This window comes from Pteronotus mesoamericanus, unplaced genomic scaffold (genome assembly GCF_021234165.1).
Source record: "Pteronotus mesoamericanus isolate MK-2021 breed Mesoamerican mustached bat unplaced genomic scaffold, CSHL_Meso_final contig_347, whole genome shotgun sequence".
NCBI classification, from domain to species: domain Eukaryota; kingdom Metazoa; phylum Chordata; class Mammalia; order Chiroptera; family Mormoopidae; genus Pteronotus; species Pteronotus mesoamericanus.
In genome coordinates, this window is record NW_026555137.1 from 10,487,029 (window position 1) to 10,505,068 (window position 18,040).

The 18,040-nt window shown below is 54.4% G+C and overlaps 1 protein-coding gene across 1 annotated transcript in view; it reads left to right on the plus strand.

Moving 5' to 3' along the window:
* Positions 1–17,706, plus strand: part of CNIH3 (cornichon family AMPA receptor auxiliary protein 3) — a 70,403-nt gene extending 52,697 nt beyond the window's left edge. The window contains 3 exon segments of the mRNA XM_054576645.1: positions 10,732–10,844; positions 14,029–14,172; positions 17,283–17,706. Of these exon segments, the coding sequence (XP_054432620.1) occupies positions 10,732–10,844; positions 14,029–14,172; positions 17,283–17,310 (285 nt within the window). The 3' untranslated portion in view covers positions 17,311–17,706.
* Positions 17,707–18,040: the final 334 nt, after the last annotated feature.

An 18,040-nucleotide genomic window follows, 5' to 3' on the forward strand; every position in this document is an offset into this window, starting at 1 on the left:
CATGAGCCTCCTCTAAGCTACCAAACAGGAAATAATGTCTGTCTTCTGTTTCACTGGATTTTTTTTGCATGGTCTCCCAGCATAGTTATGTCTTCTCTGCACATCTGATTTCTTCACCTGGCTGCAGTCTACCTGTGGCCAAAGCTACATCTTCAACCTTGATTTCATCGCTCCGCCTCTGCAGTCCTAGCACTTTTGAGGCACCCTATTGACGACTGGTTACAAAACTGCATTATCACCCAAGTGGAAAATGGAACACACCCAGAGAAAAGTATTCTGAAACACAAAGAAATTAAGCACGATTCTAGGTATTACTAAATACAGCTGTCCTGAGACAAACGTTACAATTAATTACCAACACATTTGTGAACCATCTACACTCTGTTTTTAAATAAAGCGGTACATAAGAACGTGAAATAATGTCTTTCCTCTCCTCCTTGTCATCCGTCCTGCATCCAGCTTTAGTTTTTGTCTGTTTACTCTTCAGTCCAGATTTCCGTATTGATTTCTCTAGAGCCAGCGGCCACCTCTTGCCATCACAACTCTGCCCAGTTAGTTTTGCGAACACTGCTGTGTGTCCCTCTGGTGCTCAGAGGCCTTTGAAGGCTCCTCATTGCCTTCTCTGGACCTCCACAACCCTCCCTCCCCAGAGCCTCGCCTAGGCCACCGTCCTCCTCCTCCCCAGCCAGGCCACGCCCCTTCCATTTGGGCCCGTATCTTCCCTGGACTCTGAGCTCTCTCTGAAAGCCCACCCCCTTCCATGAAATCGTTAGCTAGTGTTTCGGTGGGGGCAGGGTGGGGGGGTGGTAAGTTCATCTGCTTGCCTTCAGCCTGGTAGGCAGCCCATCAGAATCGGAATCAAATTCTTGGGCCCCACCCTCGGGACGTTATGAAACGAAACTTGGAAATCTACATTTTTATACAGCTCTAACCAGAGATCCAGGTGTCCAACAGTTTGGGGAACCAAGAGCCTTTGTGAGCCCACAATCACGTGATAGATTCTCATAAGGCCTTCTGTTGGGAGTATTTGTGCATCTATCTAATCTCTCCTTCTGGACTCTTCCTGAAGGCAGGGCTGTGTCATGAAGTCGTCTTGCCTTGGGGTCACCTGGCAGGATATCTCTCACAGTGACAGGAAATACCACTCCGGGAGCATTTGTTGAATGAATGAATGACTGAATGCATGCAGGTATGAGGGGCTTCTTTGAAGAGGCGAGACATGAATGTAGAAGGGATTGTAATGAAACCAGGAATTGAGAGCAAATTCAAAAGGAGAGGGCAGCTTTTAATTTTAGTGTTTTTTGCAAAACGCTAGTGATGATCAGAATCTCTGGGAGGGTCACTTTGAAATCTGTTTGCTTCTAGGGTCCAAATATTTATCATAGCTTGGATCACATCTGGTTTTGAGAACATCTTCATCTTTATAACAATTTCTAATGTGTACCTTATTATTTGGTCGCTTCATTTCTGTCTTTCTGATGATCAGTTGGGTGTTTTTAAATAGAATGTTTCAGCTCTTTCAGCACTTCGTCCCTCAGGTTGCTCTGGCAACCACCTTGAAAACTCCAGAAAGCTTTCTCCTAAGTTTCCAAACTTCTCTTATTCTCCAGCTGCCACACCATTTTTTAGCAATGTCCTGACTAAGAGGCTAACATTAGATAACCTCCATTAATTAACTAAATCTCCTGAAATTGTTCCAAACCCTCCCAGCATTCTTAGCATCATTTTTGCCGCATAGCCCTCTCATGGGTGTACCGGCATCAAACCCCGGCTCTTCAGGGAATTAATTATCTTTGACAGCGTTTTAACCAGGCATCAAGCACGCACTGCCCAGGAAACCTCCCTCTGAGGTCTGACACTTTATTTAAAACATAGTCACTGCACCTGTGGCTTCTAGAACATGTCTCTGTTTTTAAAAAAGAATTTAAAAATGTTTTTCAATTAACGTTGATGTGTCTCTGGTTTTATTGAAAAGTCAAAAGAAGAAAAACACATGAAACTTCTGAGAAGTAGGTGCGGTTTTCGGGGTCATGGCCAAGTCTTTGCACAGCTCCAAGCAGCGCTGTGTACATCACAGCTCCTGCCTTGCTTTGTGCAGCGAGCCGCGCCCCCGTGGGGATGTGCTGTGTGAATGTCTGGGGTTTACATCTGCAAGCCCGCACTCAGAAGTCCTGGCTGAGTCACAAAAGGGCTCTATAACCTCGGGCAGTTTATTCTGACTTCTCTGAGCTTCAGTTTCCTACTCTGTAAAATGATTAGAAAAACACCAATTTCAGATGTTGTCAGAAATAGATGAGATATGGCAGTAAAGCGCTCAACAGTGGTTGGGGCTGGATAAACATTAGCTATTATTATTATTATTATCAACCAATGTATATGCACATAGAGCTGCTTTATTGGAAGAAATGGCAAAAGCCTACCCCATTTTCTACTCAGTATGAGATCTGTTTATTAGTATTTGGACCTGACTGGGTTTTGCTCCCATTGCAATAAATTTTTCATTGGTCTGCACCACAGCATTGAAGCTATGTGTCTTCTCAGCAGCCTCCACACAAGGCCTGGTCCCCCTGAAATTTAAACACCCCCCTGCAAACAAGCTTGGGAGTCACAGCCAACAGGGCACCAGAAGCCCCTATCCTTCAGTCAGACATTTCCAGAGTTTTCTATCAGAACAGTTGCACAAAAGCATGTCATATTTAAACTCACTGAGAATCAGCTCATTGCAACAGTTTCTCACGTGGCCCAAGAAGAGAAGTGAAAGGGAATAGGGCGTCCATAATGATGATTCCAGCCCCTTTCCTTTGCTCCCTGCACTGCTCCGGAGGAAGGAGGCCGTGGTCTGAAGCACTGGCTGGTGCCTCCAGCACGCGCACTGCACGCAGCATGAGATCATGTGAGGTCTGGCTGGTCCAGGGCTCAGGTACGAGCGAAGCCCTGAAGGTTGTCTGTTGAACGAGTGGATAGAAAGAATGAGCTGGCTACCACTGCAGTTCTGGAAGAGGGATTGACTGGAATATTTGAGCTGAAAAGAACAGCGGGGACAGTACTGGTCACGGTCCTCTTCTTACAGATACTAGTTACTACTTATGGAGTGTTACTCTGTGCCAGATGCTATTTTAAAGTCTTCACACATATTAACTCATTTAATACTCATAAAAGTCATATGAAGTAGATGCTATTATTATTCCCATTTTATGGATGAAGAAACTGAGCCCACCAAAATGAAATAGCTTACCTGGTTCTGTAGCATAATAGGTCTAAAGCCCAAATCTCTTATTCCTTAGTCTACTACTCTTTTCACTAAGACACTGCCACTCAAGCCTTTACTGGAAGCAAAAGTTACCACATTACTTTGTCTTTTCTTCCCATTGTTAAGTTGCTAAATCAAACTCTTGATAAGGCGTGGCACATTCCCCCGACTGGGGAGAAACACTCGCGAGTGCGCGCATTCAGCCCACCCGCGCCTGGGCGGTTTGGGAAGGCTCTGTTCACGGGTCTCATCATTGCACTCAGGGCTCTGGGATCCTGACGTCTGGCCAAGTGCCTGCCTCCCTGTGCATGTACCAGAGGGCACGCCATCAATATTCAGTGATGGTGACAATGACAGTTTGCTCTCCCTTCCCAAGCGCCAGTACCTGTTCTCTCATTCAATCACTCCAATCACCCTCTTTTGCTTGTTTTGAGCAAAATTTCCCCAACCTGTTGAATGTGATAAGTAATTAACACCACTTAATAGCTATTAAGTAGGATAATCTTTTTTTTTTTTTTTTAATCCTGGAAAAGGCTCTCCTTTCGAAGCTAATAGTACAGCTCAAGGCCCAGGCTGCTTCTGAGCTCGCTCTACTAAAGGAGGATCTGAGGAGCTGTGAACTAAACCCCAACCGGAAAACAGCAGCTTCCTGTCACATAAGCAACGGGGACCAGAGACCTCACACAGAAACACCGCCAAGGGGGCAGGGCAGTGGATTAGGAAGGTGTGCCCTCGGGTATTCGGGACCCTCTTCTCCCAGTAAGAATTGGGGTTCCTTCCCTTTGCACTGGGGTGGGGGGCATAGGGGACATGGGGGGGCAGGCTGGCAGCTGTGCCAACATTCACAGGTGAACCTGATGGAGGTGTGTCGTATGCTGACGCTAATTGTCATCATCATGTGCTCAGGCCATGGTCAAAAATAAAGGCAGAAGGTGACTTGTTTCTGGCCTTGGCCTTCTTCCTGTCACGTGGCTTTCCCTCATCAGATGAAGTCATCCTGAGAATTCCCTGGAAGGGCCCCCTGGCTTAAGAGGAGGCTGGTGTAAAGGGTTCCGGTCTCAGTGTCATTTCCATGGAAGATCCGGAAGCGATGTCTGTCCAGGACACAAAGGAAAAGTGACCCTCAAACGCCCCAGGGGAGGGTGAGGCTGAGCGCCCCAGGGGTCGCCCCAGGCCTCGGGCTCCCCCGCCCCCCACCGTTCAGCTCTTCCTCCAAGTCTCAGCTCAGGGGCGGTCCTCCTCTGAGGAGCCCTCCGTCATTTCTTCTCCTCGCGCAGAATGAAGGGTGCCTCTCCCCGTTCTTCCTGCGGCCTGTGGCCGGCTGTCTCTGTTAGCACGTCGGTCCCCGCCTCCTTGGGCTGCAGAATGCGTGAGACGCACGCACGCTCCTCGTTCTCGCGTCCTGGTCGCAGGCTCCCCTGGCCGGATGGCTCCGCCCCACCCCCTCCTCGTTGTCTATGAGCCCCTGCTGCAGGGGTGCGTGAGTGGGCCTCTGCACCGCTGGGAGGCTGGCTGCACCCTCCCCTTCTGCCCTTCTCGTTCATTCGAGACCATTCCCTTCTGCCAGCGTCGCGCCTCTCCAACGACGGGAACTTTTGTCTCATCGCTCCCTGTACTGTGAACACGATTCCTACTCCCATATCCCTGGCTTAAAGGAAAGAAAAGCAGTGGGTAGGTGCTGGTGTTAACTTGCGATGCCTGCCGATGCTGCCGCTGAATTGCCAGCAGTTGTGGGGGAATTTTGTCCCTTTAAAAAGGCGGCTTGATTTGAGAGAGTGCTTTTATTCTCACCTCCTCCCCAGTGGGCAATTTAAGGGAGGAAGCCGGCAGAGAGGCTTTTGAAATTCAAGTGTGTCTTGAAGTTTGGGGAAAACAACGGAGGAAAGACAGGCTGGGAGGTGTGGCCAGGGCAGGGCCAGAGCCCTGAGCTGGTCCTAAAAGGAGCCAGTCCCTTCCCAGGCAAGTCCGTGGAGACCCCAAGGAAGGCTGGGGCAGGTAGAAGGAGCCCGTGAGGTGGCCTGCTGGCAGAGCTGGAGGCTGCGGGTTCCCGAGACAGAGGGGCTGGAGAGCTGACCTCCGTCCCAGGAAGATGCCCTGGCCGACCTGTCACGAACGGAGACTGTGGGCCTCAAGGCCTCAGAGGGCTTTGTGGGTGTCCTTCCATGTGGTTGTGGCTGGGACAACTGGGGCCGGATGCCGCAGCTCTGGACTGCGAATGCTGCCTGTGTAGACTTGAATCCGTGAGCGACAGGTAGTGACAACGCGCTGTGAGTGCAGGACTGTCACTGGCTGCTGGAGGGTGTGGGGGGAGGGACTGAGGTGAGCACTGAGACCAAGGTCTTCAAAACGGACCCTTCTGCTTTGTGTGCTCTTCTCACCTCTGGTCTACGACCCAGCTCAAGTGTTTAACAAAGTCACTGGGGATGTACTAAAAAGTGCAGGTCGCTGACCCACAGAGCCTGTCTCAGCAGACTGGGTGGGACCCAGAAATCTGCCTTGTGAACAAAGGCCCCAGGCATTCTGATGCGGGCGGGGGCGGGGGGGCTCCCTGTTTTGGGAATCAGACTGAGCAGCTACTTCTTAAACTTTACTGTGCATCTAAGTCACCTGGGGAGCCTGTTAAAATGCAGGTTCTGATTCAGCAGGTCCAGGGGAGGAGCCAAAATTCTGTGCTCCTTGAGCAAGCGCCAGGGGATGCTGGAGATGCTGGCCCTGGACCCACGTTGAGGAGCCAGGTTCTTGGAGGGTCACCAGGGAAATGGTTACAAGAGCAGATCCCCAGGCCCCACCTGGATCCACCAAATCTGAAACTCTGGGCCTGGGGCCCAGCCAGGGTGTTTTAGCAAAACCTGCCAGTGATTTGGAAGTTTGAGAACCACTGCTAAGTAATGGGGAAGCATAAAGAAGTGGGCTAGAGGGGCGGCGGGCCGGGCGGTCAGGCTGCAGAGCAGGGAGCAGGCCTGTGCTGCCACCTCTTCCCGACTGCCTTCTCCTCCAGGGACAAAGCTGAGGCGCCTGTGGGTTCGGGTGAAAGGGCCGTTCCTCCTCCTGGTGCTGCTATGCATGCACAGCTTTTCTCCCCATCACAGAGGGAGGAATTCCTGGTTGGCCAGTGTCCCCAGCCCATGGCCCTGCTGGTGACGAGGGCCCCGGGAGACGGGAGTGAGACTAGGGACACCAGAGCCAGCCAGGCTGGCAGCTGGTCCCCAAGGAGCTGTCAGGACAGGAAGGCACAGGCAGATCCGGGGGCTCCGGGTGGAGAGCAGGGAGGCAGAGCGTCCACCGTGGCAGGGCGTGTCGGGAGTGCGAGGACCAGTGCGCAGCCAAGTCCCAGCAGACGCCTCGGGTCTGGGCAGTGACCGGATGTTCACACACTAGGCAGTCAGAAGCAGTGGGCGGTGGGGTGGGGGCAAGCCCTTGGCCTTGTCCTCTCTGTGCTGCTGTGTCCCCATGCAGAGGTAGAAGTGAATTCATGTGGGTGACGAGAAAGCAGCAGGAACTTCCCAGTGTGGATTAAATGTGCTCTGGGACAGCGGGGAGAAACCAGAGCGCCCCATGTGATTGGACAGGGGGAGGCCAGGAGAGGAAGCCCCGTTGGAGCTGGAAACTGCACTCTGGGGCCCCTCCCCCACCTCCCTGTCCCCAGTGGCCACCTGGCTTTCCCAGGCCAGAAAGAATACTCTTCGGTCATCAGGGCCCGGGTCCCTGAGGCAGGACTCCCGTCTCTTGCTCTTACCCTCCTATGTGCCTGCATTCCTGCTGTGCAAGAACAGGCCCGCGGGACAAGTGATCTGTGACAGGCTTCCCTCTCAGCCTGGCGCAGTCCCCAGGGATCGGCTGTGCGTGCCTGATCCTGACAAGGGCGCAGCCATGCTCGGCCCAGGCGTTTAGGAGAGCGGCTGGCAGTGAATCTCTGAGAGCCACCTCCGTAGTCCTGGGTGCTCGCACAGCTGGCTTGCGACAGATTGACATCATAGTGGCTTTTTCCGTTACAATTCTAGACTAGGTCATCCTGTGCTAAGCTGTTTATGTGCCAGGGTCATCGGCTTACCCCTTAAACATATTTGATAAACACTGGTGCAAAATCCAGGAGGTCAGACAGTTTTACATGCAGCACCATCAAACAGGCAACGCTCAAGTGAGCCCAACCTCAAGTCCCGGCTATGGGGTGTTGCTGCTGTATTGTGCCATCAGAGGCTGGGGTACTAGTCCCCAGCATGAGAGGTCAGAGACCTGTGGCACAGCCTGAGAGGCTGGGCTGCCCTCCCCACCCTAGTTGTCTAAGAGCTTTGCTCAGAGCAAGAAAAGAGCAAGTAGCCTCCTTTGAGCAGCGGTACTCAGAGCAAGTTCTCCTGACAGTGCTTGGGACTCTTACAGTCGTCCAGTGTAGCAAAATGCAAGGTCCCTAAGCACGCCATCTTTCCCCTCCCCCCACGTGCACAACTATTCATTTGGGGACAGATGGAGAACAGATCTCCATGTCTGACATTTGTGAGAAATGCATCTTAGGAATCCTGTTTCTCCCAAGGAGCTTCATGCCTTCCCTTCACCTCCAACATCCCCTCTCTACTTCTTTTCCCTTTGGGGGTTAGAACAGCTCCCATCCGGGCTCCGTAGCCCCTTCCCACTGCAGCAAGGGAATAAGGCAGAAATTAGAAGTTGGTCCCACATTACATTATTCTCCCATAATGTATAAATATGGTATATAACATCATTCGTGAGCTAAAGCAGTGAATGAATGGATACATAAGTGAATTAAGATGCATAAATAGAAATGAAGTATTTTGAACACAATTAAGATAAAAACTAAATTCCTGGAGAAACAAGGGTGTGGAGGAAGGCTTAGAGCTCAGTGGAGTGTGGCACATGCAGGGGAGAGGAGGCCGCTGCTCTGCTGGGTGGCGGGAGCTTGGGTACGGGGATGGCAACCCACTCCAAGGTCCTTGTACCAGCCTTGGGGGGAGGAGCAGGGGCTCTGACCGACGGGGGGCCATAGACATAAAAAAGGGAGGAGCAAATGCAGGTGGCTGGCTTTGGAACCAGGTGTGCAAGGGGACGCGACTGAGGAATTGGAGATAGCTGTTAGCAGAAACGGGGAATTTAGGAGACCACGTTTGCAGGTGCTGGGAGGAGTGTGAGCCTTCAGCATGTGGTGGCGGTGGAATATCCAGAGGGACATGCCTACCAGCAAATGGCAATGGAGGATGAGAATCTGGACAGGAAGCCAGGACAGGAGGTCCTCACCCAAGGCCACATGCATCCTCCTAGAAGCGACGGAAGAAGCTGGGCAGTGGGTGAGAGCTCGGAGCTTGGCTAGCGTGCTCTGAGAATTTTACCTGACCTTTGACCTCTGCCACACATCAGAGCAGGGGTGTCGCGGGCCAGGGTGTGTTGTCATCACAGGCTCATGGCAAGTCCCCGCCCTTCAGCTTATGAGGGTGACACTCTGAGGCCCCAGCACCAGGGGCTGAGAAGGCTGGGCCTTGTAGGAGGGTAGTAAAATGAACACTTACCCAGCCCTCGGCTCTTGTCAGGCCTGGCCTCGCTGCCAGCGACGTGGGTGGGTGGCCCTTGTCGCAGGCTCCACCCACCCAGGGGCCGCTGTGGCTCTCTCCTTTGGCTCCCAAGGTCTTCGGTCCTGAAATGCTGACCTCTGGCTCCCTCGCGTGATCAGGCTTTACTCGTCCATTCACACGTCCCTTGGTTCCGCCCTGATCAGAGAGCCTCCCGTGAGCCCCTGGTTGGAATGAATTGCAGTCTTTTCAGCAATCCCACAACACCTATATTGAGACCACTTATTGAATATTTATAACGCTATAAAGCAGAGCATAAAAAGGCAGGAGACTTCAATAGACTGCGGCCCGTGTGAAATAGTTCCTGTTTGTTGTGGGGAAGAGTGAGACTGGCGCCTTTCAGCAGCGCCTCCCACGGAACCAACCGGCGTTTTCCAGGGCCAGGGCCAGCTCCGCGTCACGCGGCTCGGTCAGCGCTTCACTCAGTGTTTCTGTAGTTGGCCTCGTGGGTTCTGGGGCGGTCTTTATATAACAGGTACGCTCAGGGTTGGGAGGGGGCATCTAGTCCAGCTGTCCCCACTAACACAAGCATTGTCCCTGCCTGGTGGTCATTCACCCCCTGCCACAGCATGTCCCGTGCCCGTGGAAGGAAGGTCTGGATGTGGATGGTCAGGGGCGGCTTACTTTTTCCCTGTGTCTGACGAGATAGTCTAAATGATGCCATGGTAAGAAATAACTCTCAAATCTCAGTAGCTCAAAATAACCCGCATCTTGCTCGCTCACGCTCCATGTCCGTCACCGGCCACCCTGGGGCCTCTCGCCTTCACTTGTGGTTTTAGGATGTTGGGGCACCCACCACCCTAAGTGTTTTATGCTCTGTCCGAGGGGAGGAAAGAGACGCTGGAACGCTTTGCACTGTCCAGGAGATGGTCCAGCTTTCTCTGCACATCAGTTCTGCGCCCAGCCCTCAGCTCTACCCAAGGATGGGGAGCCCGCAGGCAGAGCGCGCGGGCAGCACTAGCGCCCTGCTGCCGGCCTGGTGTTGGTCCGGGAGGAATAGTTCCCTGCACCTCCCACACCCCCGCGGCAAGGACAGCAAAACCAGTGCGTGTATGATAAGGGCCCCGTCCCTCCCCAAAGCCTCCCCAGTGAATTGGACAAGCCCCTCCCACTTGAGAAGAGCCTGTTCAGTGACCATAAGAGGCAATTGGGAGAAGCCACCCAGAGATCAGGATGGATTCTTCAGCTTTTCCCACCCCGCCCCGCCCCCCGCAACAGGCTGGCTTCCTTCAGGCAGTTTTCCTCAGCGTGGTGACAGTGACGAATCCTCCCTGCCCCGGAGGTCACAGCTTCCACTGTAAATCAGGCCCTGGAGAGGGGAGAAGCAGTGGTGACTGACAGTGGAACCCGAGATCCACGCTGTAGTAGGTCAGAGATTCGCCACCGCAGGTGGAGACGGGGAGGGTGCCTCCACGGATGGCTCAGGCCGGGGGCCGGCGCCAACCCTGCCAACTGTCTCTGCCTGGGCAGCTGGAACCAGTGATTTAGAAAAGGGACGTGGTGCGCGGCAGAGGTCACAGCCACTGCCTCCAGGGGCCGGCATGCCCCGCTCCCAGAACGTGCGTGCGCTCCCTCCCTGGCAGGGGAGGCAGGGCGGAGCCTTGGCCGACCCCAGTGATGTTGCCCAGCATGGCTGCCATGTCCTGTGAGGAGAAGCGATGGGGCACACCCCCTCCCACCAGCTGGTTGCGGCCGAAGGGCTGTGCCCCGGTCCACTCGTTCAGGTCGCTGACACTGGGCCGATGGCCCTTTTATTCGATGGATTCCAGGGCTACTGCCTGCGAATTCTAAGATGGGGGTCCATGCAAGGTGTTCCTCCCTGGGTTTGAGAATAAAGACAGCATCACTTAGTTACGAAATGCGGCTTGGCTCCCTCTAACTCAGCCCTGGCTCTCTGCCCCTCTGCAGCTGGTGCTGCCCGAGTACTCCATCCACAGCCTCTTCTGCGTCATGTTCCTGTGTGCTCAGGAGTGGCTCACCCTGGGGCTCAATGTCCCTCTACTCTTCTATCACTTCTGGAGGTAAGTCTGCCTGGGACAGGTCTGTCCCTTCCCTTTCCTGCTGGGGCGGCCTGCCCTCCAGAGACGACGTTCCCCAAATAGACCAGGCGCTGAGCGTCTTCCTCTCGCCTCTTCTCTGGGAGAACCTTTCTCCCGCACCTTCTCCCCAAGCTACTCTTGGGCAGCAAGTCCAATACAGGACGGCTCCTTGATAGGCTCTGCTGACCAGTCTCCACCCTGCAGGCCAGTGTTAAAAGCAGCTACAGCGCAATTCACAATAGCCACAAGTAGAAACACCCCAGATGTTTGTCAACAGGTAAATGGATAAACAAAATGTGGTCTATCCTTACAATGGAATGCGATTTGGCAATAAAAATCAGCGAAGTGCTGATACATGCTACAACATGAATGAACCTGGGAGAAATTCAAGTGAACGAAGCCACTCACAAAAGGCCACTTGTGTGAAATGTCCAACATGTGCACATCTGTAGAGACAGAAAGAGGACTGGCGGTGCCTGGGGCTGGAGGGAGGGCACTGGGGGTGGCTGCTATGGGGGACAGGTTTTGTTTTCAGGGTGAGGACAATGTTCTGAAATTCGATACTGGTGGTGGTCGTACAACTCTATGAATATGCTAAAACCCACTGAATTGTGCAATTTAAAAAAGGTGGGTTTTTTGGTATGTGAATTGTACCTTAATTTAAACACACACACACACACACACACACAAATATGCCTACCAGACGGGCTAGGTTTTCTGGGACAGTTCTATTTTAACTCTTCCATTCCCTGCTAAGGCTGGGCATCGGGTCATGTGATTTGGGCTTTATGGAAAATACAGTCACCCTAGGGATATAGGAGGCAGGAAGGGGGATTCAAAAGTAGTGAAGAATGCAATTGTGCAGATAAATTAACCGCCCTTTACCCCGTGCTCCCAGAACTATGATCCCCCAAAACATCTCATCATTATCATTTTACCCTAAACTATAGTCTGTATTTGGTCCCATCTCGAGTATTCTTTACTTCATTGGGCAAATGTAGGGAACACATACTGCATGCCAGATATTGTGGGGGTGTCAAGATGAGTGTAAAATGTGATCTCTACCCTCAAGGAATATATACCCAAGAGGTAGGGGGAAATATATCTTTAACAAATATATAGGGAATAGACGCAGGAGTTTCGAGAAATGAGCATTCAAATTAGACTGGAAGGGTGATACCGCAAATTCTGGAAAAGCACATTCCAGGTTGAGGGGCCAGCCGATGCCAAGGCTCAGGGGCCGGAGAGTACCTGGTGTGTCTGGGGAACAGCTCTTGTTCAGTAGGTGGGGCTGCTGGGGGAAGGGAGCAGAGATGGGCGGACAGGCAGCTGGGGACCAGGGATGCAGGTCTGAAACGACTGGATGGGGAGGCTGGAGTTCATTTATTCTGTGGGGAACAGATGGCCCTCAGAAGCTTTTGAGGAGCAAAGTGGCATTACCCAAACTGATTTTTCAGGGCAAAATCCAATTGGGAGGTTATAACGAAATTCCAGGAGCTCGTGGAGGCTAGGACCGGGCAGTGCAATTTGGAATGGAGAGAGGAGGGGATACGTGGAGGTAAAGCAGACAGGCCATGGCTAGCAGTTGGGGGCAGGAAGTGAGGGAGAGGGAGCCTCGGAGCCAGGTGCCTGGGCGGGCGATGCCACCACTGGCCAGAGCAGAGAGGAGCTGCAGGTCTTGGCAGGAAGGAAAATGCTTCAGTTACATAGGAAAGTCCTGCTTTAAGTATGGGAGTCTAAAACCTGGACTCAGAGCCATGTCAGACAGAACCGCTGCGGGGCTGACGTGTGTTGCAAACCCGCTCAGGAACTTTCCTCGCCTTCCTCACCCAGTAGCTTCAACACCTGGGTGAGTAGCGCTTCCTATTCTATTTTACACATGGAGACACAGTGGCTATTGTGTCAGTGCCTGGGGTCGCTCAGTTAGAACATAGCAGGGCCAGGCAGGGGTGAGCCTCTGGATGGCAGTTCGTGTCCTTGTCCCCTGGCATGCCGCCGCAGAAGGCTGGCTCCTCTCCCGGAGACAGGCGTTGAACCGAGGCCGTTGGCACAGTGTGCTGCCATCCATCGAAGCTGTGGCTCACTCACCGGGCTTTGACGTGTGTGCTGCTCCTTAGGGCTGTTGCTCCTTCAAGAGGGAGAAAGAGGGAGGCAGCCAGCATCCTTGGAATGTCACCTCGGTGTGAGGGCCACTGCAGTCTCCTCGCCAGGAGGGACCTTTCCTTACTTTTCTTTTAGAATCCCTGTTAGGGTCTAGCCGCACTCTGGCATTGTACGAGCACTCAGAAAATGAGAGAGAAAGGAATGAGGAGGGAGGGGTCTTTTAAAACCGGGAGCCCTTAGCTGCCCTCCTTTTTCCATTTCCGTTCCCACCTGTCCCCACCCCCTCCCTTCCAACAGGCCCGGGGCCAGTGACATTTCTCATTCAGACAGAGCCCTCTCTGCCCCAGCTCTGTTTGCTTAAATGAAAGTAGAACTGTGGAACTGTTACTTGGTTCCTGGTCTTTGCAGATGAGTTGCATCTGTCCCCTCATATAGTCGTCGCAGTAGGCCTTCAGAGTAGGCAGCTCCACTCCCATTTTACAGATGGGTACGTGGAGGCTCAGAGAGGGTGGTGACTGACCAGAGGAAGGTCAGCCTGGTGACCACTGAGCGGCAGAGCACTGGCACCCTTGCCTCCACTGAATGAGGCCACCTGGGAACAAGGCCGCAGCAACAGCGAACAGGCTTTGACATCTGCCCCTGGGAAGAGGAGAGGCGAGTGGCCTAGGGAGTTATGGGCTAGCAGATGTCCTTGGACCTGGCTTGTGACCTCCTGTGAACACAGAGGCATGGCAGGTCCTGCCAGTGCCATCCTGTGAAGGGGAAGGAGGAGGGAGCTGAAATACCTGTTCTGTGAGTGGCTGTGTCCCAGGTGCCACCACGTGCCACCATGTGCCACGTTTCCCCTCCATGGAGCAGCTTGGTGCGTGGGTGAAATTGCCATGACACCTGAGTAGCTGGAGAGTTCCTGGAACCTGCTAGAAGGCAGGCCCGGGGCTGTGGGTCGAGCAGAGGGCAGACATCTGCTGAGCGGAGCGTCCCGGAGGGCAGCCCAGCAGTGGTGGGGCTTGGATGTCCCACCTGCACCTCAGGTCCAGTGATGCCACGCGCTCTCCCCCTGCAGGTACTTCCACTGTCCGGCCGACAGCTCCGAGCTGGCCTACGACCCACCGGCAGTCATGACCGCGGACACCTTGAGCTACTGTCAGAAGGAGGCCTGGTGCAAGCTGGCCTTCTACCTCCTCTCCTTCTTCTACTACCTGTACTGGTGAGTCTGGCACCCCCGCCCCCCTGCCCCGGGGGTCTGACTCCTGCAGAAAGCAGTGGGCAATTTCAGGCTGGTCTCCTGGTCGTCCGGAGGTGGCCTGTGACCCTCTGCCCTATGACGCCAGCTGTGGGACTTGGGCTGGGAGCAAGGGCTCCTGTATGAAGCAGTGAGGAACAGGGGTCCTGCTGGAGGCCTTGCCGGCCGACCTGCGCACCCTTAGGGCACTCGGCGAGAACAGTCCCTACGCACCGCCCCACGGGGCACAGCCGCCCGCAGCTGCGCAGTGGGCCCGCAGGCCCCCTGTGGCGCTGAGGCCCGGCCTTGCCCTTCTTGCCCCTGCACCTGTGTGGAAGCACTCTTGGGACCCTCGCAGAGACCCTGGTGGCAGCCACGCTTCACCACGGGGCATGAGCGTCATTAACTGCTTCCACCTCCCCTTCTCCCGATGCGACATAACACCATTCCAATTAAGTAAAACGCACTGACGTTGCAGGCCTGCTTCAGGTGTCCCCCCCGCCACGCCCTCACCCAGAAATCCTAGCTGAGCAGGTGGCTACCAACGGACTGTCTTCTGCTTCCTACCCCAGAAGGTGCCTTTTCTGGAAACATCTCTTCCTTCTTCCTGTTCCCCTTTGGTCTCTGCGGTGTCTCGCCTGTCTCTTGCTGTCCTCTTGGTACCTGGGGCGGGGCACGCTCTCCTCAGGTATCCCAGTGCTGTCTCCAGAACAGCATCTGGCAGACAGCATCTGGGTGAGGAAGAGGAGGGTGGGGTGTTAGAGTCCAGGGCTACCTCAGGGCTCCGGCGGGGCTAGAACAGGATGGGAAATGGCTGCCTTTGTCCAGCGTTTAAAAACGAGCCAGGCTTTTGTCTAAGAGCTTCACATGCTTCGCTCAGTTTATGAGCTGAATGCTATCATTGCCCATATGCCCACGAGGAGGAAACGGAATCCAGGATGATTAGATAATTTTCCCAGTGACAGCTAACAGTGTGGCAGCTGTTAGTCCATCTCAACTCTGACCCCAGTGACAGCTCTGAACTGCTGCCTGCCTTGGGCAACCTCTAGAAGAGTCTTGCTCCAGGTGTGGTCTTTGGAGCTTCTGCATCACAGTCGGGGGAGAGGAGGGAATGCTTCTTAAAACGCACATTCCCGGGCTTAGATCTGCTGATTCAGAATTTGGCGGCTCAGCAGCCCACCTGGGGGTGAGGCCCCCACCCTGAGGTGCTCCTTGGTTCTGCCTCCACTCCCCTTTTCATCCATCCTGTGTCCAGAAGACTCAGGGGCCCTGAGCGGCTTCCCCTGGAATAACCCGGCCTTGGAGGGGAGCCAGTTATTCTACCAGAATCTTCTTGGAGTCAAGGCTTGGTCGAGGCGCAAGGGGGCCTCTTCCGTCCTCCTGGATGGATGGAGTGTTCTGGGCCATAGCCTGCTTCAACTTGCAAGGCACCTGAGGGTCTCTGCAGCCTCTCTGGAGATTTCCGAGGTGCCAGCGGGTTCCCCCAAGTCCTCTGACTCCAAATCTGGTCATTCCGGCCACTAGAGCTCGCTCTGGCTGCGTCCTGTCTCGGGAAACCTACAGAGAGCAGCCCAAACCCTATTGGCAACTGGACTCCTGGGCTAACGTGGAGGTGGTTCCCTCCCCCAACACACTCAGCCTCGCTCTTTGAGGCTCGCAGATGGCTCCTGTGATAGAGGCCTAGACCGAGCGGCCTGCCCCCAGAGGCAGCACTGCCTTCCTCACAGCCAGCCAAACCAGGCTTCCCCTGGCTCCTGCCCGCTGGCCTGGGGTCCACCTTCGCTCAGGTTGGGACAGAGGCCAGTCAAGCTCCCTCATTTCAGTTGTGTTGCGGTAACTGCTGAGCCCAAGGCATTGTGGGGAAGAAGGCATAGGCATTTGCAGACAGAGCAGAGCAGCGCTGTGGGCTGCGCTGCGGGGTGGGGGTGCCGCGTGGGGCGTTGGGTGTGATTATTCTACAACGGATGGTGTTCCAGACATTCTGTTGGACTGTCTGTCCCTTAGTTCAGTTTGGCGCTGCTTCATGAGACATTTGTTAATCACTTTATATCCAAAACAAAATTGGAAACAACTGCTCCTCGGGCCTCACTGGGACCCTGGGTGGCTGCCAAGCTTCCTCTTTCTCCCATGGGGGCTCTTTGACGCTCATCAAAGGCCTTGTTCTTCTGCTTCAGGAGCTCCCAGCTTTTCAGATCCGGAGCTGGTAGAAAGCCCAGGGCTGTCAGCCCAGGCCACTGTCTTTGAGAGGGAAGGGGGCCCACGTGTATGGAGAGCTGTGTTTATGGTTTTCTTGATGGTAGAGGCCTCGTCTGTTTTATTCACCTCTGTGTCTGCAGTGCCTTGCACATAGTAGGTGCTCACTAAGCCCTTGGTATCACTATAGGGTGGCTGTGCACCCCGCTCCAGGCGAGGACGGGGGCTGCACACTCACCATCATCTCCCGACCTCAGGGGGGCGGGGGGGGGGCTGGGCTGGTGGGAGGCGCTCCCTTGACAGGTTCTCCAAACCTGCATCGGGGCTGCAGCCACGCAGAAGAGCTCGCTGCGGCTTTGCAGCTGGACGGGGTTGGAAGGAAAACACTTCAGGTTTTTCCTTTGGTTTTCTTTCTCAGATTATCCTTTTTCCTCTCTACCTTGTGAAAAGGTGCTGTTTTTCTTTCTGCCAAGTGATAAAGTGGGTATTTTGTGCAAAACACGCCCTGGTCCTACAGAATTCGCCTGCACTGCCATGTCTCCCAGCCTGAGCTGGGAGCCCCTGCACACAGCTGTCCTGTGGGCAGGAGGCAGCTGGTGGGACAGAGACGCCACCACAGCTGTCCCGCACCCCCCCCCGCCCCCAGACCCGCCTGCAGTCAGGGAAAGAGGACTAACAGCCACAGTAATCAGCCCGATGAGAGTCGTAATAGGCACTCAGAGCGTCACATCTTTCATCTAAGAGACACAATATGCTCTCCTAACAAAGGTTTAGTCCAATGAGATGCGCTAGTGACAGGAATGACAAGGAGCTGGCCTTTGGCGGGTGCCTCTTTTGTGAGCCAGCCTGAGTCCCCCACAGCCCCCACTAATGCCTTCTCTCCCCCTTCTTTTTGCGTGCAGCATGATCTACACTTTAGTGAGCTCTTAAAGACCACGCACATCATCAGAGACTGGGATGGGAGAGAGCGGAGGCTGAGAAGTCACATATGCTGGCGACTGGAGAAGGGACCCGAGTGGGGACGTGTGAGAAGGAGACCCGGCCGACACCGACTCACCCAGAACTGGGATGGGCGGCAGCTGGGAGGCCGCGTCAACCGTGTGTCCCAGGCTTCAGTGTTCACGCCGCACTCGGGTGGTAGACCCCTTCCGAGCAGCGGGGGCCTCCTGAGCAAGAATTGCTGCTTCCTGGATCCACTTCATCAAACAACTCCCCCCACGTTCACTCTGATTCCCTGCCCCATGGGAGTTGGGACTGGAAGTCTGGAAGGTGCCTGCCAAGGCATGGAATGACCCAGAGTCAAGGCTGGGTCTGTGGGTCCCACTGAAGGCCTCCCGGATGTCGTGGGCCACCCAAGGCTCTCGTGTTCCTTCCAAATTGCTGTGACGCCCTTCACCTCAGGGGAGGGGCTGGAGGGCGGGCCACCACCTTTCAGCCGTGGGCGGCCGTGAGGTTTCAGGGATGCCTGTGTTCATGCCTTGCTTTGTGGAAGCCCAGCGCAGCAACGTCTTGAGCTGGGTTGGCGCCATACGTTGGTAACGAATTAAGCCCAAAGTCATGGATATGGGGGTGGGGGCGGGGGCCAGAGAGGAGGACTCACAGAAAGAAAAAGATTTTTAAAACCATTTCCTAAATGTTCACGGTGTTACCACCCGAAGCC